This window comes from Pollicipes pollicipes, unplaced genomic scaffold, assembly GCF_011947565.3.
Source record: "Pollicipes pollicipes isolate AB1234 unplaced genomic scaffold, Ppol_2.1 Scaffold_6138;HRSCAF=7277_pilon_pilon_pilon, whole genome shotgun sequence".
Classification (NCBI taxonomy): Eukaryota; Metazoa; Arthropoda; class Thecostraca; order Pollicipedomorpha; family Pollicipedidae; genus Pollicipes; species Pollicipes pollicipes.
In genome coordinates, this window is record NW_023596818.1 from 25,228,199 (window position 1) to 25,251,619 (window position 23,421).

The window sequence follows — 23,421 nt, forward strand, 5'->3', positions numbered from 1 at the left end:
GTACTCGTGATCCGTGTACGTGTGAGTACAGTTCGGTGTCTATCTATCCGTATATTTCATGTATTCGTGATCCGTGTAGATGTGAGTACAGTTCGGTACCTATCTATCCGTGTTGTTAAATGCACTTGTTAGAGATACTTTCTGGTCTTCTTGTGTCAACGCACCGAATATTGTGCTGAATCTAAATTTACAATATTGTTAGGCGTGAAATGAGTAGGTCTATGCAACCTAGATTGCAAAGTTTTACGGAAGGATTAACAAGAGGCATTAAAAACACCAATGTATTAATTGTTCGAACTACCGTCCTCTTCTAGTGGGTATGTGCACAGCGTTTCGGCCAGTTAATTGCTGGGCCGTCGTCAGGTATTATTGAATTCTTGAAAGGGCTAGATGGTGTTTGGCTTTTAGCCATGTGGTGCGAGTCATGACCCAAATTCCCTCAATGCCAAGCCGATATTTCAGGCATGCCGCATGTAACACGGTTAAAAGCTAAACACTACCCAGTCCTTCTCAGGACTAAACCAGGCATGACGACGGCCAGACATTTAACTGGCTGAAACTTTGCGCCCCGTAGTCACGTGCGGAGCCCGCGTGGTGGAGCAGTGGGCACTAGGGACGGCGCTGCAGGCGAATCAGTAGTCCGAGATTTTGATTGAATGGATTGCTGGAATCGGCACCCACGCTGAGCAGTGCTTGATGCGCTGGCCCTGATCCCACCGTCCGATCGTGAAATTCCGGATCAATGACAACAGTTTGCGACGAAGCTGTATGTGCCTCGACGTTCGGTACTGCCCGTCTCGTTCCCTGATCGTTTGTGCAGCCGCTGCCACCGACCATGAGCCAATTCAGTCAGGCTCAAACAGCAATAAAATTAAAAAGGAGTGATAATTCTGACGACTGCAGATATCAGTGAACAAACAAGGTGATGTAAGATATGCTAGGTCTGCTTTCTTCACCCAGTGCTTGATACGTAGTGTTGATATCGGACATTATTGGGAGTGCGGGAATAATGATGAATATATCATAATTATTAGGAACGATCACCCCCTCCTCCCCCTCACGTGGTGCCTCCCCTGATGGATAGCATCCACATGTAATGGATGTAGGCGTGGTGAGAGATTTGTCCGCTACGTTATTTTTTGTTTGACAATGCTCTCTTGCGCCCCCACTCCTTTGATGATTCATAAGTCGCTTTCTCCAGTGGACACAGAGGATCGATAGACCTGCTCTCTGTGCCCAGAAGATCTGATTAGTGCTCCAGCCCCTAGATCGATGAGGTGGACCACTCTATGCTGTATGCGATATTATCTGCACTGCACCACTGCTCTGCACTTCGAACAGCGATTGTATGATCCGTCAAGTGGCGCATCAAACTGCGTATGCGCTGATCCCGCCCTCTGCCCATTGTTTGCGCTGTTCTCCATCTCGGGATGACATTATCTCACATCTCGGGATCTCTGTCTCTGTCTCCGTCTCCGTCTCCGTCTCCGTCTCCGTCTCTTTTCCTGTCTCTGTCTCTGTCTCTGTCTCTGTCTCTTTGTCTGTCTCTGTCTCTGTCTCTGTCTCTGTCTCTGTCTCTGTCTCTGTCTCCGTCTTTATCTCTGTCTCTGTCTCCGTCCCCGTCTCCGTCTCCGTCTCTGTCTCTGTCTCGGTCTCCGTCTCTGTCTCTGCCTCTGTCTCTGTCTCTGTCTCTGTCTCCGTCTCTGTCTCTGTCTCTGTCTCTGTCTCTGTCTTTGTCTCCGTCTCCGTCTCTGTCTCTGTCTCCGTCTCCGTCTCCGTCTCTGTCTCTGTCTCCGTCTCTGTCTCCGTCTCTGTCTCTGTCTCTGTCTCTGTCTCTGTCTCCGTCTCCGTCTCCGTCTCCGTCTCCGTCTCCGTCTCCGTCTCCGTCTCCGTCTCCGTCTCCGTCTCCGTCTCCGTCTCCGTCTCCGTCTCCGTCTCTGCCTCTGCCCCTGCCTCTGTCTCTGTCTCTGTCTCTGTCTCTGTCTCTGTCTCTGTCTCTGTCTCTGTGTCTGTCTCTGTCTCCGTCTCTGTCTCCGTCCCTGTCTCCGTCTCCGTCTCCGTCTCCGTCTCTGCCTCTGCCTCTGCCTCTGTCTCTGTCTCTGTCTCTGTCTCTGTCTCTGTCTCTGTCTCTGTCTCTGTCTCTGTCTTTCGTTCCCCATGACTGCCGAATGGCGGTGCACCTGTGTCCCAGTACGGTGTCGCGGGCCGGGCGTTACCGGCCTTTTCGGGGGCCGGGCGTCCCCACCACATGTGCACGGCGTGAAAGGCGCTAGGTTGCTGACAGGGTGATGCTGTGAGTCGGCTGAGGCTTCAGGACTGAATGGAAACTGCTGAAGGGTCGCTGTTGCTCTTGTCTAAATGCCATGGACCAATGAAGAACTAAGTTCTCCACATCTTCTCTCGGTGGTCAAGGATTGTTGTTTTTGAATGTGGCAGTGATGGCAGATTTAATCGTTTTAAGTTATTTGAGGGCGTGGTTTGCGTTTGTAGCATCGTCTTTTCCAGCTTCATGAGTTAATATTTGCTTACCTGTTGTGCCTTACATACATCACGGCGCTGTTATTGGAGCTCATTTCTTTCGTGTATCGCCCAACGATGGCCAGGTCACCCGTCATGTCTCGCAATCGCAGGCATTCTCACCGTGCATCAAGCCTTATCACACAGTTACGAGATTAATATCTACGGAAGTCGACTGATTTAATCGGTGTGCCAATGGATACAAAGTTGATCCTAAAATAAAGCAAGAAAAAAATCGCGGAATATGTCGATCGAACCAAGTATAGCATCCCACCGAGTCCCTCGACTCGACTCGGATCCTGATGGCCTTCTGTTGGAAACCAATCGACAATGCAGCGTCGCGCGCATTGTGGTTGCGTCAGCTGGAATGTGTCATGTAAGGGTGTGACGGCCGAGTAGTAACACCTTTCGGCTCTCACGTGAGGGTCGAGCCCCGATTGCACCATGGCCCCTGAGCACCAATATGCAATCTGTGCGGTCTCTAGCGCTCCACGAACGGGCGCGCGACGACGTGCTTTTTTATGACATGCAACTTGAATGTCATACGTCGGAGTCGCAATGGGAGCGTGTCAGACGGGGCATCACGGCTCGCTTGGTGCAGGCCGACGCTGTGACGAGCACGAGAACATTGTCCCGACAGGGGTGAATAATTTGTGTCATAGAACCGATTTTCGAGGCCGAGAATAAGCCACATGGCCACTGTATGGTACGGTGGCGGTATACGTTACAGAAGACGGGACTGCAGTGCGCTGCTTCAATGCTGATTTTCCCTGCGACGTGTCGCTGTCACAAAAGATCGGTGCGCTGAGATTCAAGCAGAGGTCAGCGATGGCCTACAGCGCTTCTCGGCAGTCGCCGCTCGCTTTCCCGAGAGAGGATTTATTTCATTGATGCACATCAATCTTGGACCCTGCTGATCGGTTACGAACGGGCCTGCAACTGCAGGTGCTTTCTTTCCCTGGGCACATCTGCATGCAGTGGTGCTCAGACACTTGCAGCTGACGTAGCTGGCTTTGCTGCAGGTGACCAAACTATTAACCTCACAACTGTGTGGATGTGTTCTGCCATGGGGAGCTCCGCTGCCTTCCTGTCTTCAGCCGTCTTGTCTGCTAGTAATGTGCGAACCACGCAACTTAATGCTGGTTTGCAACCGGAATGGAGCCGTTGGACCAGACCTTAGAAAGCGCGGCCGTCATGGTTTTGATCGCCGCTTGAATGGTAGGCCTCGGTTGGGGTTTCCGATCTGGTTATCATAATGAGCTTGTTGTAAATCACTTGTCAAGTAATTTGCTGTCATCACGCTTCATTGAAGTCCACGTGCTGCTTAAAAACGGAGACCTCTGAACATGTGTTTCTTGATATCTACGATGGAATGTTGTTTCACGCAAACCACAGCACGAGCTGCAGCACCCCTGGTCTACGATTGTTTCGGTCGGTCCACGAATGTACCAGCGTAGCCGTCGCTCGTATAATGAAGGGGCACTGGCTTCCTCTTTTCAACTCTCCTCTCTCCAGCCCACGTGCCCGCCCACAAGCCTAGAAACGCCGTCTAAAAAGGACCTTTGGCCCCTTGGGCCGAACGCAGTGCAGATCGCGCCGTCTTGATGTATGCAAACTCTCGAACCTGCGCAAAAACTGAGCGGACACCCCAGCGCCACCTCTTGGGGCTTCGCGACCCTGCTGCCCGTGCACCGGCGGCTGAATGCCGGATAGCCTCGTTGTGGTGACTGTTAAGTGCCGTCCGCCGTGAAGGCAGAGTGCACATGTGCCCAGGTTGTCCTGCACGCTGTGTTCTGTGGGCAGAACTCCCGTACGGGGAACAGGCACTGACGTCGGCAATTTTCATGGTGAAGCTGATTCGTGATTCGTGATTCGAACGCTGTTTAACATTCATAGGGCGAATAAAGCTCATATGCTCGACATGACGTAAGTGTAAAGTGCGACATACGGGCTGCAGGCTTGTGAAAACAAAATGCATGTTGCGGCGTATGTCAGCTGTTGTCAATGATGACAGCCAGTTCGGGTCGAAAACGTGAACGGTGCTTTGATCACCCTTTCAATGCAAACATAGCTTAAATATACTTTGTGCATGGGACATTGTTCTGTGCGCCATGTTTGGTGGGAAAAAATCGGCATTGTATTCGACATAGCAATCAACTTGAAAAACATGCCGCAAAATGCAAAATTCACAACAAAGCGATATTTTCTGTCACACACGCAAACAAGCGCTGGAAATCGAACAGAATCCCTTCAACCCACGACTCCAGACGTTGCCACACTCAGCGTCAACATGGTGAAAGTCCCCACCCCTGTCCTGTTTCTTGCAGCGGTGATGATGGCGATTCGCGCCATCAACTCAAACACGAGCATCCTGCAGGACTACAAGCTCACCCTCATGTCCAGCGACGGCCAGTGCAGCTCGGACATGGTCATGAAGAGCTTCATCAACTACCTGCGCATGCCCAGCTTTGCGCAGATGGTCGGCATACTGGGTACGTCACGGTAGAGGCCCTGCACCCAGCTGTGGTGGACCGGCGGCCGACCAATGGGCAAACGATTAAATAGTTCGTTAATGATTTGGTAGTTTGGTAGTGTGATTTCAATGGTAGTTTGATCGTCTTTGTTGACGAATGATGGATCATCGCTTAGTCCATTGCGAAGCAAATGCACTCGACAACGTTGTCATGCAAAGCTTCATCAAGTTGGGTGGAGCTCGGCACAAAAAAATCCCTCGTTTGGCATTTACGTGAAGTGGGTGCAGTAGCAGTTTTTGCCACTTACAGCGAAATCGTTCATCTTCCGTTGATCTCCCTTAATGGCGTTCTGGGTGCATGGGCTGCCATCATTCGACATGCATTGATCCGAAGAGAGATGACCCCATGACCCAACTTGGCCAGCCTGTTGTCCGGCAAGCTGACCTGGAATGATAACGGCTAGAATTGCCCCTTCTTCTACACGCCATCACGTGGTGGCTTTAGAACGAGAAGTGTCCCAAAATCCTGATTGGCTTTTCGCACACCGGCTGATCTTGCCCTGACCCTGGGTCACCAAGTGTGACCCCAGCTGACCCGACCTGACCTGGCCACAGGGCCAGCGTGCTCCAACACGCTGGAGCCGATAGCCGGTGTGTCACGCCACTTCAGAGTGCTGGTCATTTCGTACAGCGCCGAAGGTGTACTGCTGACCAACCGCAGCCAGTACCCCTACTTCTTCCGCACCATCGGCGAAAACAAGCAGTTCAGGTTAGTGGATATGGAATTGCTCGACGTTGGACTCCGTTGCAAGCCTCACTCTAGTGAGCTGCACTGTTCCACTGACCTTCAGACTGCACTGTCAGCGCACTCCAAACTCTAACGTCGGACGAATGTTGTAACTTCACTGCTAGCTTTTCGCCAAACCTCACCATGCAACTGAAACAGAGTTGCGCTGAGTTAAAATCGTGAAGGCTACGGCGTATTGTGGCCCATAAACGGTGTAGTAACCCTATCTCGTCTCCGATCTCTCGGCTACCGTGGCAGCCGGGAGATCACGTGGTGTCATTTGGCTTGCGTGCGAAAAGTCCTAATGCAGCTCCTTACCGAAACTTCATTTGTGGTGGACACAGGGCACAACACGCTGAATAAAAGGGGTGGTGTTTGGAAAGAACGAACCGACGAATATGCTGGTGTGATTTACAATGCCAAAATGCTCACAGTTTTGACGGTAGCACATTGTATTTAACAATGTTTTTGGAATTCCTAACATTCGCAAATTGTCTGGCAATGTGCGTCGCTATCGTGCGTTGCGCAAGCTCGTGATGCGCAGTAAAAGAAGCCTTTAAAATTCGAAATAGTAGAAATTGTTGGTGCACTTGTGAAAGTTGTGAAACTGAATTCACGCCTGTGCCTGCACTGAGTGCCAAGGCACGAGCCAACACATAAAAACCATAAAAACCGTCAATTTCATATTTCTAATTCGTGCGCACGTTTCACGTCACACGTGCCATCTCAAAATGGTCAACAACCGATTTCGCGTTCAAATACTTATCGAAGCGTGCCAATATCGTGTCGCTCCGACCCGTCATTGTCGAGATATAGCTCCAGGAGAGCACGCATGTCCGGCTGTCCTCCCATCTGTCGCAAATACGTGCCGCCCACGTTAAACCTATGGGAATTTTGCGAATTTATTTCGTTCGCCACGCGCTGACGGTGCAAATGCACAGTCGTCACGTGATGCTGCCGAGCATCGTCAGCTGACTCGGGTCGCGGGCGAATTTCGCGCAGAAACTCACAGCCATTTGGCCTTGGCAATAGACACACGCCGATGGCGGGCAAACGCAGCCACTCATACGCACGACTTTCTTTAGTATAATAGTGATGATGATGATAACATCATGATCACGATAAGGTTCAGAGCGTCAGAAAAGGTCGGAAATAGCTTTTTTGTAAATTTACTCTCATTTTGAGTTTTGTCTACCGATGCAAACCAGCAAAAATAATTTCTACGGCAGCAAAAACGCGGCTGCGAACAGGAACAGTTCTTGCCGCCCGCCTCTGCGTCCATGTTACAGATATGTGGGCCGTCAGATACCCTTTCGTTCGCCCTGTTTCTGGAACCTGAGGTACGATGCTATTGCACTGCTAATCTCGTTTCAAGCTCGGGGCGCCTTTTAGCACGGATTGCACCTGGTGCCACCCTCTCGAGCCCGGAGGTAGTTACCGGCGCTAAGCTGCAGTTTTCTCCAAGGTCACGCTGTTCCTGGCTCATTGGAAGCAGGGGATTCTGCCCAGGAAGCGGTCTTGCACAGTATTGTGATATTCTGGCACGCTGTGCCACCGCGATTTGTTGATTTATTCGTTGTTTTTTTATCGCCTACAGAGCGGCACTCCACTAAAAGGCAAAGTCGCTTAGATAAGATACAATAAATCCAAAGCACACAGCAGAGTGGGCATGATTTAAAGATGATGCGTCTCAAAGCTAAGAGAGGCAATTTTTGAAACTTGCGTTTGACGGAGACGCTCCTTCTTTATGGGCTTAAAAACGACTTAAGGAATTTCCGAAGCATAGTTAACAACCTAGTTCTGTTTATGTGCCGACACAAAAGTTCAAAGCTGTTGGCGAGCTGTAACTGCAAAACATGGATGTCATTAATTCCAAGACGGCATATTCTAAGCATGGCTGGCATACTGATGCCATGTTAAGATACGTTATAGGCTCATTTTAATTAAATTCAATAATTTTCTTTCTGTAACAGCTGCAAGCGGAAGATTGGCATACTATTTTCCGTATCACCACTCTTCAGGAGTCTGGCGCACGTATTAGTTGAGGCATCGTAATATATAATCTCCAAATAGTTGAACAAGACTTTGCAGTTTTGAAACGATGATTAAAACAAAAGGCGGGAATCGATTCGTTCATATGTTGTGCCTCACTTGGCGTTATGGTAAGCGTTGCCATTACTCACACGCTTGGATCTATCTGTCAATAAAAGAACCAAACAAAACCATTTGTCTTTTCGGCAATTGCTGGAAGTGCCAGGCCACTAATCCCATTCGCTTGAGACGTGCTAGTGGCTGCTGACTACGTCACCTTGGAAGATTTGTGAACATGACGTACGGCGACGAAGTGTCGATAGTCGTTTGTTGCAATGCTGGTAGCACGACGCCATGTTGTAGAAATGATTTTCGAATGGTTTGCATGGATGGCTTAGGCCTAGAGCACCTGCCAGCACGAGCATCTTGCGTATGTCCTGAAGTCTCCACACAGGTTGTGCCGTTCTACCTATTCGATAATTTGGTCTCTTGGCTTTTCGCCTGACATGAGTGTGTAGGGTTTTACGTGCCGCACAATGCTACGGCACGGCCGTCTGACACTAGGCCATTGCATCTAGCTAGATGCCAGCTCATATTTCTGTCACTGGGACCAAGCAGCGCGGTCGTTGTGGGACTCGCGCGCGATGTATAACCACTACTGTTGGAGTACGAGCCCGGTAGAGGACTTGAAAGGCTGGGTAAATCCATGATTACCCACGCGAAATAGATGATGTGTCAGGTGGACTACAGATTTGGGAGAACACATTTGGGTAAGTCGTTAGCAAAATGTGCTGAAGCTGCATCAAGAAGTACTAAACATTTTGCCTGTTAACAATTCTTCTCGTCATAATTAACTGCATGCCCACTACCAGGCCATAAGACAATTCTGGCTGGACTGTGAAGTGAAAAGAAGTAGCGGCTGTAATTTCAGGCACTGACAATGTAGTGGTTCAGCCGCGCGGCTTAAAAACCGGAGGCAGGGAGTTTGATTCCTTACGTGGTTCGCTCCCCCCCCCCCCCCCCCCACCCCGCCTGGGTGGAAGGCAGACGACGACATGTATTATCAACAGCTAAGTGCGTCGTAAAGCCCCAAAGACAACATCGACGACGATTGTAATTTTTATACGCGGTCGTCCCCGACCAAATGTTGGATAAAATTACCTTTAGGTGTACGTCTGATGAAAGTTCATTTGAACTGATTCGATGCCATGCACGGTATTGCTTTCAAAACGATCTGTGCATGTATTTCTACACGGTTTATGTTGTGTTGTAAAGTTGCTGTGATATTGGATGATACAATTATGTGGACTATCATCCTCGTCTGGTATGTTAGTATGTACACAATGTTTCGGTCAGTTAGAGGGAATATGCCACCAGTTTGTAATTTTCACTGATTCATAGATTACACGCCTAGGATTTGATCGTCAACACCAGTTTTCTCGAAATCCGTTTGGAAAACTAGAAATTTTTATTTGAAGCAGGCGCTCCGCCGGGAAAACCTCATTGGACTCCCTGCGCACCATTATGGAAGTAATACATTTCATTTGCCCTTGCCTTTTCCAATGTTTGTGTGGGTTCTGTAATATTTGCAACACACGTTGTGTGAAAAGGTTATGAAATAAATGCTACGGATGCTTGATTTTTTTAAAGATATGCATATTGCGACGGTATTATCCCTCAAATTCAACAAACGTACTATGGCCTTGATTTCTTCCCTATGGTGTTAATCATAGTGGCTCTTTTCGAAGCGCACTGTGGTTTTCGGAAACGGAGCATCACATGGTCCAAAGTGGTGCACTGGTTCAAACTCTACGCAATGCGCTTCTCAGTAACTGGCCCTTGCCGCCCGCTATGACAATCACACACGTTCATTTGCACTGACGTCATCCATACCAGTAAAGGTGCCACTTTTAAGCTCGCAGGCCCGCAATGTGCGGATTAAGACAGCTCGGAGGTGGTGCCTCTAAGCCGTAACGCCTGACGACAAGTCTGAGCAGATCATGCTGTCGTAATGACAGCAGATTATGCTGTCGTAATGACAACGGCGGTTACGACAATGACAACGGCGATTACGACAGTGCACTCGTCGTGAACTCGGGATCCGGTCTGGGGTTTCCAGGAAAGGAAGATGTGTAGTTCTGTCTAACTGTTCCTTAAGTTTCACCTGGGTACCTTTTTTTGATATACCCAAAGGTGGGGCATTCTCATTAACTATCCAGCGGTCGTCAGGTGTTATTGGTCCTGACAAAGACTTGGTGGTTGACTTTGGCCATGTATGCGTCACAACCCGAATCCTTTTATTGGAGTTGCTGGAATTGGAACCAGTGTCTTCTGGGTGCGTGTCCAGTGCTCTACCAATCGACCTAACCGTGAAGGACATTCGTGGCACTAATGCCTCGCCTCCATGCTTCTGTAAAACTGCTGCGATGCTCTCCAATTTGCCCGCGGTGCACAATTCCTGATGCGTGGTACACGGTGGACAGATCCCAAATCACGGAACAACGGAAAATGCGCGCTGTGTCAGGCTGTGGTGGTCAGGACGCGTAGTTTTGGATCATTGCCAAATCCCGTAAATTCCATCAGCGCAATAAATAAAGCACCATTATGCTTCATGTGATATATATACACACACACACATATATATATATATATATATATATATATATCTATATATATACATGGGTCTACCTCTCGTCTTGCTGTAATCTTCTGGTCACATAAGTTTTCAATACGATCGATCGTTGGTTACGACAAACGTTTACGTTTGGCATACGACGGTCGTTTACGTCCCTTACATACACACACGCATGAAGACTTATTTAAACGAGAAAACCGTCGTGGACTGGTTAAGTGGTGGTACAGACGACGGACATAACGTAGGCAGATATCATGCTCCCAAAACGGACTCAAAACATTGCTAGAAGAATGGAGGCATGACTTACTGTGTCAAGTAACACACTGAATCAACAGTTGAGTAGAAGATGTGGCATAACGTTCCTCGCGAACGCAAATTGCCTCGTCTGAGTTGATCGGATGCTGGTGACCGGTAAAACTATGGCCCGCTGGTAAAAAAACCCGACAAGTTGATTAGGGTAGTCTGCAGGCAATTTTAAATTTACTTCTGCTATTCGTTTCGGTGACCGCATGTTGCTCCATTCTCCCTTTTCATTCATCTATATCTCCACTCTCTTGGTTTTTGTACAAGGAGTAAGGGTTTTGCTATTGTCTTATCTACATGCATTATGTTCCTCACAAGTGCACTCAACACCTTACGCCATTTTACAGTATCCCTAATGCAAAAGAAGCTATATCTATCTTAACATCACCGAATGCATTGCCATTGCAGCTAGGGAGATGAAGCACGACGATTAGACAGATGTAGCTTATAAAAAGGCAGACGCTTATACAAAATTGGAATACAAAAGCTTATATAAAACTAGCTTATAAAAACTTGACGCAGCTGATCTAGCACATTGTACAGCGAGTTCTGCATCTCGGTCAAAACAGAAATCAGGGACTTTCGGCAATGTTCGGTGTTGCCCGAAGCGCGGGTCGACTTCCGCGGCCTGGGTCGCTTCCTCCCATTGGGTGCTGTCCGGCCGAGTACAGTGGGTGGGTTGTGTAACTGGCGTTCCGCTGACCAGCCTGCGGAGAGCAACTTCTCGGCTGTGGTTCCGTGTTTCTGCGTAGAGTGGCTGACAGGTAGAAGCATAATCAGTGTAGCGACCACATTCGATCGTAATCTCGTGGATTGTGTTCGTACTCGCTTGATTTGTGTTGTTTGTTATTGAGCCTGGCTGAGGTGTTACAGCTGGGAAGAGTTTTTGTTTGGAAAATCCGCCGAACCAAACATGTAAATGGTGCCAGAATCATTCAGATCTGTGTGGAACGGACGCGAAAGCGCGAAGGATGGAAAGCATGAATGGGTTGTGTGAAACACTTCGCATGTGACGCTGTTTTTTTAGCGTTAGTTGTTCATTCGGGGCCAGATTTTATATGGACGCCTGGAAGTTTGAAAACCACTGGTAGCACTGCGGTATGAGTGGTTACACTGGAGTCGGTATCACTATTGTGATAAAATCAAATTGTGATATTATGATAAAATAAACCATCGTTCGCATTCTTATCATTTATCTTCCATGCGTTGTTCTTGTAAATTGTCCCGAGTTTCTGGGCAATGCAGGAATTACCTGAACTTTGCTGAACAAAACCGTGACCTTTTTCGTCGCCACGTGACCCCAATGTTAAAGTCATCTGCAAACTTTCAGCAATATTGTTCATTTACGGCGCAGTCGTTTGTTGGGTCAGAAATGCCATTAGCGTGATTGTAGTGCATTGCGGTATGTCGCACTCGACACTCAGCGCTGAGGAGACGAACTTCATACATTGGGAATGTCATCGCCAAATCGAATGACTTACCCCCGGCCGGAGACGAAGCTGGGCTGCTGTTGGTGCGATGGGGGAGGGGGGGGGGATGAGGGTCCAGTAGCCTCCTGGGGATTGTCTCAGGGCTCACTAGACCAAAAGCTTTGGAAACGCCGATGGGTAAAATGACAGGAACGCGCTCAGAGATGTTCTTTGACCGATGAATCATGCGTAGGGTCGACTGAAAACATGCTTTCAGCGGTACGTTTAATCACAAGCTCTCAGGTAATGTACATGTAGTCTACGAACGTCATCGTCCGAGGAGCAACCACAAAAAGGATGCCGTGCAGCGGATAACGATCGACATTTGCTGCGCCGTTTGATGACGAATGCACTGGGCAGCTACCAAACGAGCTTATGATCTCGAGGCATCTATCCGTCAAATAGTGCGTGCACTACCTTTGCAGTCCGTCCGGCAGGCTCGATTGAAAAGGAGCCACAACGTAGAGAGTTCAGAAGGGTTTGTGGCTTTGAGATCAGCAGTGCGGCAAACCTGTGATTCCAGGGGAGTGCGTCCGTGGCACAGTTCAAGGGAGTATCCCACAGTGAAGATTTGAAGGAAAGCATCAGATGCGGCAGAACAAGCTCACTTAAACCTTTACAATACCTTTGAAGTTACAAAGACTGCTCTAGACAGCAAGATACCATGTTGAGTAAATATGCTCCTCAGTGCGCCATGGTTTGCTTACGTCGTCGTACCTTGTGCAACATTGATCGAGTGCCAGTTGACGGCCATCAACTCTGGATATGGCGCTCCCGAACGCCAGATATGCCCGCCTCGACAATTATACTTTTCTTGGCATTGATCGCCGCATAGCTTATTGAATGGCAAGATTTGACCAACGTTATTATGACGCCATGAATGCCAAGGTGACTCTGAAATACTCTCACCGATATACCTTTCCCATTTTCGGGGCGTGTTGCTCAGAAACTAGAGGGTCTTTTGTCTTGAGAACGGCAGGATTGTGAACAACACCGAAAGACCTTCAAGATGGCTATTGCAGTTCAAAACCCCATGTACTTGTGAAACACTCCCTTTAGCATCCGTGTTGACCCCTAACTTTTCGGCAAAGTAGCGCACTTGTATAGACTTCCTGCGTTAAATTGTATCGAAACATATAGGACCTGGGCACCGAGAAAGCCAACATGTGTGATTACTCTGCCGCGTGCACAGCTTTGGTGATGCGCGCATGCCGTAAAGTCATGTATGATAGCCATCTATAGCCAGCTGTTTGCGTCTTGTCTGACTTCAGAGCGGTGCCAGCTGGCGAACAAACTCGCCGCCACACCCATTACAACATGTACCGAGCGGTTGTTGTTGCTTATCTTGCGTCAGAGCCGGCCACTATGAATAATTTAAGGTCGGCGCCAGCGTGGCGAGATGCGGACATCAGACGGCTGGAGGTGTAGCAGCTGGGGTCTGGCGGTGTTCTTTGCCCGCCTGACCGCCGCTCGTGGGTCATGGAGTGTTTTCTGCCGACCCGGCCGCCGCTCGTGGGTCATGGAGTGTTTTCTGCCGAGCCGGCCGCCGCTCGTGAGTCAAGGCTTGTTTTCTGTCCGCCTGACCGTCGCTGCAGGTCTGACGGTGTTTTCTACCGGTCTAACCGCCACTCGTTGCCAGTTCCATTTCAGCAGCGCGAAAGGTTTCGTGACGCAGGCTAAGGTCAAATGTCGAATGTTTTGAAACACGAAACACCAGCCAAGACCCCAGCCTGGGACGACTGCAGTTTGCATACGTTATACGTCAAATTAAGGGTACATGCACTCTCTCAGTTACTCATGCTTATGGCAGGATACTGCTGTTGAATTCAAGGTTGTGAGCACGGAACTCTTGTAATGCACGTAGACCAAGCGCATGACTGGGCACATTACGTATTAATGCCACTTGCCTGTTTTCCTTCCTGCTTTCTTGGCGGCTGATATGCGAGGGGGGTGGGGTGGGGGGTGGGGGGGGGGGGGGGGGCGGGCGAGGCATGAACTTCTACCAGGGTGAATTGCAACTGCTGGTGTGCTCCGGGCTTATCTGCCAGCTTGCTGAATCCCAGACTGCGTCGTCAACGTCGTCCCCTGCACCCGTGAATTGCAGCGACATATCAATCAAGTGCTGTTGTCTGCGGCGAAAACCCAGAGTACGTCCCGATCTCCGCCCCTGATTTCGTCCATCGGTCATGCTTGACGGCCGTCATGCCTGCCGTCTAGACAGTGGAGAAGATTTACGCGGGGTTGCAGGGTACGACTGCTCAGACGATTGTCAGCAGTGTACGGTCCTGTTAGTGTATCGCTTGACCTCAGCGTGACCGCGGCCTTTCGGGGACGCGGCGTGCTCTGTGAACGGCACGTGTGTGACACGTCAGCGTCGAGAGCTTTGTTGCGCCTGTTGCAAAATATTTTGCACCGCGTGGCACACACGTGGTGAGACGCCAACGACCCCTCAGCCCCACTCCTCGCCCGGGGAGTGACGGTGGGGGATTAAAGTCAGCCCCTGAGATTTCAGGACCCAACCGTCGGGTCAGAGAGGTTCAGACACCAATCGACAACCTTCGTGGGTCTTGCACGACAGTCGTCCATTCGATATCTCTCACGTGAATGATGAGATCACAGGTCACGCAAATTACCGTAAGAACTACGAACATCTTGGGAAGCTTTCTGGGAAGACATGCGCAGGGTCTCCAGGACTTTTTGCCAGGAATCGGTTCGTGTTTCCTGTTTCCGGAACCAGGAAGTATCCCGGAACCAGTGTGGAACCAGGCAGAGGGAACCAATAAGAACCAGGATTCAGCTTGATATTAAACCGAAAGATTTAGCAAGAGTCAGGATCCAGTCTCATGTTACATCGAACATTAAAGCAAAAACCAATTTCCAGTGTGATACCAAGCCAAGAGAACTAGCAACCACTAAGAACCAGCCCGGCATCATGTCGAAGGATCCAGCAAAAAACAAAATTCAGCCTAACATTGTGCTGAAAGATTCAGCAAGAACCGATATCCAGCCTGGAACAAGAAGAGGTCCAGCAAGAACCGAGACACAACTGAGAATTAAGCTGAGAGCCAACAAGAACCCATATCTTGCCTGGAGTAATGGGAAAGTAAGCGGCAAGAACCAGAATATTGTTTGAGACTCTTGGCAGGCCTGATTGTCTCAGTTCAGGGCGGCATTCCTCAGGGGCCGAGTCTTACAAAATAGTTTAGAGGCTGAGCAGGGAGGACAGACCCACTCCCACTTTCTTCCTAAAGTTTAGAGGGCTGAGGCTACCCAACAATATGAAGCTGCACTCCCGGTGTTCTTCAACCTGCGCCCGGCCGGGGGTCTGAGCCTGACGAGCCCGGCCGGGGTCTGAGCCTGACGAGCCCGGCCGGGGGTCTGAGCCTGACGAGCCCGGCCGGGGTCTGAGCCTGACGAACCCGGCCGGGGTCTGAGCCTGACGAGCCCGGCCGGGGGTCTGAGCCTGACGAGCCCGGCCGGGGGTCTGAACCTGACGAGCCCGGCCGGGGGTCTGAGCCTGACGAGCCCGGCCGGGGTCTGAGCCTGACGAACCCGGCCGGGGTCTGAGCCTGACGAGCCCGGCCGGGGTAAGTTGACTTCGCCTGCTGGAATCTCTAACTTCCTGACGTCGCACGAAAAAGCTACCGCCGTGAAGGCCTCGTTAAATCATGAAGAATGCACACCAAATTTTTGACAGGTCAAATGCTACATTACCAGAGGTCACGAAATTTCAAAAACGTTCGTTCTGATGGGTGCAGTAGGTGCACACGGGTGCACATAGGTGCACATATGAACACGTCAAGACGGATATTGCGAGCACATACGCATGTGTTAAGACTGTGGGGAGTCCATTTGGGCTATTTCTTTTATCCGCAAGGGTCAGGTCAGGTCAGGTCACCGTTCAAATTGGTCCAACAGTGGCACATATGAACGATGCTTCCTTGTTTTCTGTCACAATGTGATTGTAAGTTTATTTTTCAGGTGCAGCTGTGGAAATAAAGTATCCCAGACACAAACATACCATTTTGGGCCGCCTTAGAGATCAGCTGAGGACAACTAGAGTGCAATTTATAAACCATTCAACTGAAAAATGAAGTGCCACCTGGACCTAAATGACGAGCACAGTATTTCATTGTGGTCAGAAATAGTGTGTTGTCAGTCTACAGGTACTTGAGGTCGCATAGCTGTTGTATCTATTACACAACGTCCCCTCGACGCACAATGTTTAATTGTGGTCAGAAATTGAGTGTTTTACATCTACAGGTACTCAAGATCGCATACCTGTTATAGACATTACACAAAGTCCCATCGGCGCCTGGTAATATATTTGTAACAAACTGAGAGAAGGCACTTTGGTACATGCGCTTATGCGTCATCAGCTTCACAAACATGATATGAAGGTGGTTATACGCGTCGCACTCGTTCATCTAGTCTGTCCGTAACGTTTTTTTACCAAGAAGATAGGAGCTACAGTACACTAGTCGCCACGTTTTCTCACCCAGCGTGTCAGCGTAAGCATCTTAACCCCTTTACTATATACGTAAGACATCCTGGACACACATTCATTCACGCACCGACGCACGCACGCACGCAGTGTCATTACCTATCTCACTATAGATGTATATATACATACATATATATATATATATATATATATATATATATATATATATATATATATATATATGTCTATAATATATATATATATATATATATATATATATAGATATAGATATAGATTAGATTATAGATATGATATATTAGATATAGATTATAGATAATAGATAAAAAAAAAATAAGAATATATTATTAATATATAGATATACTATATATATGAGACTAATATCTATATATATTCTAATATATATATATATAGTATATATGTCACACATCCATACATACGTACATACATATATGTATATATCCATATGTAATATAACCGTACGTTCATTCGTTCTTCCTTTCAGTCAGTCACTGGGGTGCTGGACGGAAGGCACACGTTCGTGACAAATAAGAGACCTCAAATGGCGTGTCCGTGCTGCTACTGACAACAGAAGCCCATTGATCTCGGACCACCTCATATGACATTGCATGTTTACACGCAACCCATGATGAAGTCCTTTTTTATATGAATGATATCACATGTTTTCAGCGAAGTGTTTGAATTCTGCGCCCAAAATTGCCTATTTTGGGCTCAACAGTTTTTTACAGAAGGTGCCTACAGGTGTAGGGCATCATCAGGGCCAAGGTTATGTGCTGCGTGGTCACAAATTTGTATTGTTCACGGAAAATAGGAAAGATTGGGCTGCCCTCATGCCAATGATTTCCTCTGTTTAAAAACGATCTGCAAGACACAAGCTGTAGGTATTATTATTTTCTAGTAATGGAACAAATTTGAGGTATGCCAAACAACCTTCAAAAAAGTTCTGCGTGATAAAAGGATTTTAGAAATCGACCTCTTTGACCTGACCAAGGTCATTGACCTGGACAAATAAAAACCTCAAATTCGCTCAAACGATGTCAATTTGATAGCCTTATGGGCACTGAACGTGAACTTAGGTGTTCCTACAAGCATTCGCCTTTGAGCTGTGCTCGAAAAACCGTGGGGGAAAGTCTATTTTGCCTTGCCCCGGCCGGGCGCGGGCAGCAGTCAGTAGAAATGAATGAAAATAATGTACATTGATCATTTCCGATAGCTGTCCGAAATTTCTCTCGTTTGATACTGCCACCATGAGATATGACAAAATCTGCCAAACTTTGTGAAATGGAACAGTAGGCATGCAATCCGGTAAATTTTACCAGTGTAGTTTTCTGCGTTCATATATACTGGTGTCTTTGGCTTCAACTTCCTATTTTGGCACTTGCATCATAAACATATATCCGAGAGGAAATTCCTGTTCCATCATAATAAGCTCAGATTCACCTCAGATTCAATAATCATTTATTGCCAGGTATTTGGCCTGCCAACGATGTCATTCCTTTTCATGGCTGTCATAGAAGTTTCTCTATAACCCAATGAGCACTCAGCAGTAACAAACACAGGTGACCGCAAGCTTCCTTGACAGCATCTTAGAAACAAGATCTGAAAGCACATACTATAATACAAAGAATAACGCCTGTATGCGACCCAGCTTCGTAGTAATTGATCCATTCCGTCATGTATCCATTTTTGCCAAGGTAATAGAAAATGGGTAGCACTGAACCGAACCGACAACACATATCCCACTGGATGGCCGCGGCCAGCTGGCGTTTTTGGTTTGTTTTTTATAAACATTTGGGAAACAACCAGTCTGTAGATAATACTATCAATGTGCATAGAGCTGATTACCATAAATCATCGCTATATAATCAGGTATGCTGACCGGTGAAGGCAATCAGGTTACCATTGCCGGGGCTGTAGCTTACCGAAGCTGAAGCTTTATAGACTATGCATGGAGGGCCGAGGATCAACTGATCGAGCTACATTAGTGGAGCCACTCTGGGGTCTGCCAGTGTGTGATGTTTGACCTGTATCTCACCTATCTCATGCGCCATGCGGTCTTGATTACTGACGCAGTCGGGTGGCTGTCTCAACAGAGCTTCCCACTTTTTGACATTAGACAGCATGGAATAAAGGTAAAAGTGGAAGGAAAAATGGATATGAAGGTTTTCCCAACACCGTTGCTTACTTCATGCACATGTAAAGAGAGTATCCCACCTTCGGGACATATTTCAAAAACATACTCTATTGAAACCTCAGAGAACCAGCTACGTCCTAATACTAATTCTAGATAGTGTCACTCCAGCACCGTCAAGACATAATCAGGGCATCAGTGTTAATTATTTTCAAGTCTAAATTACGCTGCCAACACTTTTTAAGAGCCTTACGCTTCTTCGTTGCAGTCTCACCCTGCCGTCGTCATTACGACCACCGTGACGCCTCTGCCGGTGCGAATAAAAGAACATTTGTGATTGGCCCAGTGTGACGGCCTACCCAGTGGGAGGTAGGCTAGGGCCTACCTCTATATGGACCCGATAAGCGCTCTTGTTGACGAGCAGGCCGTGACAGGGCACACATTTGTACGCTGCGGAAGATGAGTGTGCCGGATATCCGGCTCGGTGTCCGATGGCCTGCTCGGGCCCAGAGAGCATCCCTAGGATCGCTGAGCACTGCGTGTCATCACCAGTCTCGCGGATCCTTGGGAGGTCAACATCGGCTTCCTCAAAAAGTGGATTCAGTGCGCCCATGCTAATGTCAGACGTTTCGCTAGAGCTCACCAAACTAACTTGTTCGTTAGAGCTAGTTTCACCATTGCTCGGGCACAGATCATGAAGATCATTGGTTTTTACTACCCTTTGACAGAGTCGTTCTGACCTCGGAACCAGTTTGAGGACAGAGTCGTTGACGGTGCCGGAGGGACTTTATTCAGAACTGGTATTGGACGTAACTGGTTCTGAGGTCAAACGTTCTGAGGACAGAGTCGTTCTATCGACCTTGCTCGAGAAGATACGTTTTTAAAAGGATGAATGGTGAACAGGTGAGGCGAAATAGTGCTCTTCGAAATAGCCACGCCCCGCTCTTTCCACAAAACTGTGAATATGCCTGGTCTTCGTTCCGCACACCAATGTATCAAAAGCAAGGCTTTAAATCAACTCGATAACCGATCTAAGAACTCCAGAATTGAATAACCACCGCTGTTAGATCGTGAAGAAAGATCTTGCCAGTTTCAACATGCTCGCCGGGACTTTTTCCGAACCATCAGTTGGGGGACCGTTGCAAACTATTTATAACTTGCCGTTGCGGTTATGGACATTTTCCACGGGCTCAGTAATTCGGTGCGGGGACCAGAAATGTCACGTATGGTAATAACGGATAAGGTATTATTATTATATTTGCTGTACGTCAACTCAACACAATGATTGTCGACACACTCACGGAGCCTTTAAAAGCTGAAGTTCTCGTGATAATTTCCCCTGATTTCTCCAGAATAAACCTTATTTCGAAACGCCGACAGGACTCGCGGTTCGCTGTGTAACTAGTATTTTTGAAATAATTTTCCGTGAGAGCTTCAGATATGGAGAGAACTGTGATGTAACGTACCTGGGTCATGCTCTTTGACAAAGTATTTCTAGCACTATTGCCTTAAACCGTTACTTCCTTTTCACTCCGACCAGTTGTATTTTGCCGTCGTCTCCTTTTATGGGCTGTATGAACATGAACTATTCACGTTCTAGTAAGGTTATCATCGAAATTACAATTTAATTGAGGTTGTCAGAAAATTGGTTTACTGTTCGCCCTCTGTCCCGCTCACACGCAATGGTCATCACCCCCCCCCCCCCCTCCACGCACACACACACAAGCCATTGGCGTCATGCTCTATATCTGTCCTCTAGAAATGGTCCTAGGAAATCTATTTTTTGTTAATGCGCAAGGACGTGGCAATAAGCCGGTTTTCCAGCACCTTTTGTGTTGCGAGGCGTTCTGTCTGTCCATTATTATCTGTCTGCTACGCTGCCGTCTCGATGACATACTGAGAAGGCCTGCCTCGTTATGCCGCGTACCGTGCTGCCCGAGCCGTGTGGGGGTGGCAAGGACAACGTTATTTACACTGCCACGGGATACACTTCCGGTGGTGCGCCCAGTGCCGACGCGCCTTATTGCAATATAACAAGGCGTCGTATGTCCCCGACGAGGAGGGTCACGGTGTTCCATGAGCGGCTGTGTCGTGACCTTGCATGACCTCTCCCGCTAAAATCTCCGGTGCCGTTGGCTGACGCGGGCCAAACGATCACCTTACTTGGAGGCCGAGGCTCCTGGTACTGCAGCGCGCTGAGCTTCTGAGTACTGAAACCAAGGTCAGTCAGGCAAATATATCACGCTTCGTTATTTGTTGCTTATTTGTTTGGTTCCAGCGTGAGGGAATATGGCGGCAGTACCGCTGGTCATATTCACCCCCACATTAGCGGCCAATTTTGAGTAGGAAAACTTAGCTTAAGTATGCGCACAGTGGACACCATGAGCGGCGTCCGAAATACATTTTTAGCTCGAGTCGGGAGTTGTCCCAACTTTCCGGGGCATCAAATTAGAAAATTAATGTGTTCATTACGCCCAATCCTATCAGCTTGTGATGAAGCCTACGATCCCTTATTGGGTGTAATGGAGAATGTAAGAACGGCTTAGTGCCGCGCATTGATGCACATTCATGCATGCACTGGTCTGCATGTTGCCTCTGTGGCATAAGCGGTTTTAGCCTCGCTACATTCGCGGAGATGGCGCCCGGGAACTCGTCCCGTTGCTAGGCGTTACCTTAATGGTAAAGTAATCTGAAGGACTGGTGGTGGGTGGACTCACATATGACCCCGCGCTCGTCATCGTCGCTGATCCGTTTAGGATACATAAGTCATGATCCGGGCCCTGGCGGAGTGAGTGACGGCTCCCGCTCGGGGCCGCGTGCTGGCTTTGTCGGGCGGCATATCTGAAGTGGGCGTCGGGTGGTGGTGATGGATGACCGTTATGCAGTACTTAGCAGTGCGCCACATTGGCCGCTATCGTAGCCGGTCCAACGCAGTTGTGACCCAGGCAAATTGTAGTGGCATCCTTACGCCATGCAAGCTACAACTACCGAATGTGGTAGTTATAATGGTTTTACTTAATGTGATAGTAGTACGCTTGCGGACAGTGTCCTAGAATTGCCGACTTTGGGTGTAAAGCAGCACCCTATGTGGAGGAATTCTTCACTCCTTTTCTCCATATTTTATGTGAATTTTTCATTCCTGCCTGAAATTGTCTAATTGCACGTGCCAAACCCCCTGTTTCCCTTTCTGAGGTTTTCAAATGTCATCCAAAATCGAGCTCACTTGAAACCACCAAGCATGAACGAGACTCCACAGAACCTGGACACCTATGGCTATGTCCTGCCTCACCTACATCTGAATCATGTTTACGTATACGCAAAGCAAGGGCGCCAGGTACCTCCAAGCCCGAAAACCCCAGCGACTCCAGCCGCTTGCACGCATTAAGTTTGGTTTGTGTACAAAATGCATTACAATCGGCAGCTGTGTACCAAATGCAAGGTTTTCACGCATCCCCTATTTTTTCGTCTCACCACCACACCACGAAAGCAGAGCCTGGTGCAAACACCAGCAAGGCCTGGTAGAGAATTTTACTCCACGTATTTCTTTTTCCCCCGAGGAAACTTGACCACTAAATTGCATCACTCCCGAAATACAGGAGTGAAAAATTCAAGAAATGCCTTCCAAATTAAATCTATAAGATGGATATCACCATTTGAGCACTCATTTTAACAGATTTTAAGTCAAATCAGCTGATAACAAAATTTTGCCAGAAAAGCATCTGTCTTTATATTTATTTAACTACTTTTATTTTTATTGATATCATACGAGTGTAATACCACTTAATGCTTCCTTTCTTTTGGATTCCCTCTAGAGGTACCATCTGTTGCTTAAAATGTGAAAAAAATTTATCTGCAAGATTCTCCAACTGCAAACTTGTACGTATTTCATACCTAAATTGGATTTATTCGTCAGCCGCCCAAACATGTTTGATATGCACCCAAGTTGATGACAATTTGAAGCACGGAACTTATTTTTATCGCCGTTTTTGCCCCGTTAAGCCCTCGTTTAACCGTCTTCTTGGTTCATAGCGGTGCTCAATAATGATAAATCTAAGCCTTTCGAGTGTCTATCTCACCAGGCTACATGACAAGGCCATCCCAATGCTGCCATACAGAGCTTTTGGACAGACCTGACGCAGCTAATGCAGGAGTGTTTGATGGCGAAATTCTGCCCTCTGGAGATGTTTATCATGCACACCTCTTACTTGTTTCGCATTTTAATCTCGTAGGTTGGTGGGCATGATTGCTATTTATATTTGGGGGTGAGTCGGATGATTCTGTCTGCCAGCAGACCATGCAAAAGGTACTGACTTTTTGTCGTGGGGGAGCAGAAAGAAGCCAGTAAGCCTCCTGTGAACCAAGTAATTGCTTGCCTTACCCGCTTTCCAACACATGATTAGGTAACCAGAGTTAGTCATTTTCTTTTGGAGAAGAGAGATTGTTTTGTGGAGCATACCATCATTGTCCTTGACATAGCTTAACCATGACAATCAAAATAAGTCGTTCAAAGTGATTTCAAGTATTTTGATTCGTTTGTTGTCAACTTTGTCTGAGGCTAACAAGCATACACAAATGAACTGAATAGAAATGCG

General features: G+C 48.0%; 1 protein-coding gene across 2 annotated transcripts in view; it reads left to right on the forward strand.

Annotated features, from left to right (window-relative positions):
• Positions 1-23,421, forward strand: part of LOC119106492 (uncharacterized) — a 100,756-nt gene that overhangs the window by 69,476 nt on the left and 7,859 nt on the right. For both annotated transcript variants that reach the window (XM_037230146.1, XM_037230147.1), the window contains 2 exons: positions 4,845-5,009; positions 5,606-5,759. In XM_037230146.1, the coding sequence (XP_037086041.1) occupies positions 4,845-5,009; positions 5,606-5,759 (319 nt within the window). The remainder of the gene's footprint in view (positions 1-4,844; positions 5,010-5,605; positions 5,760-23,421) is intronic.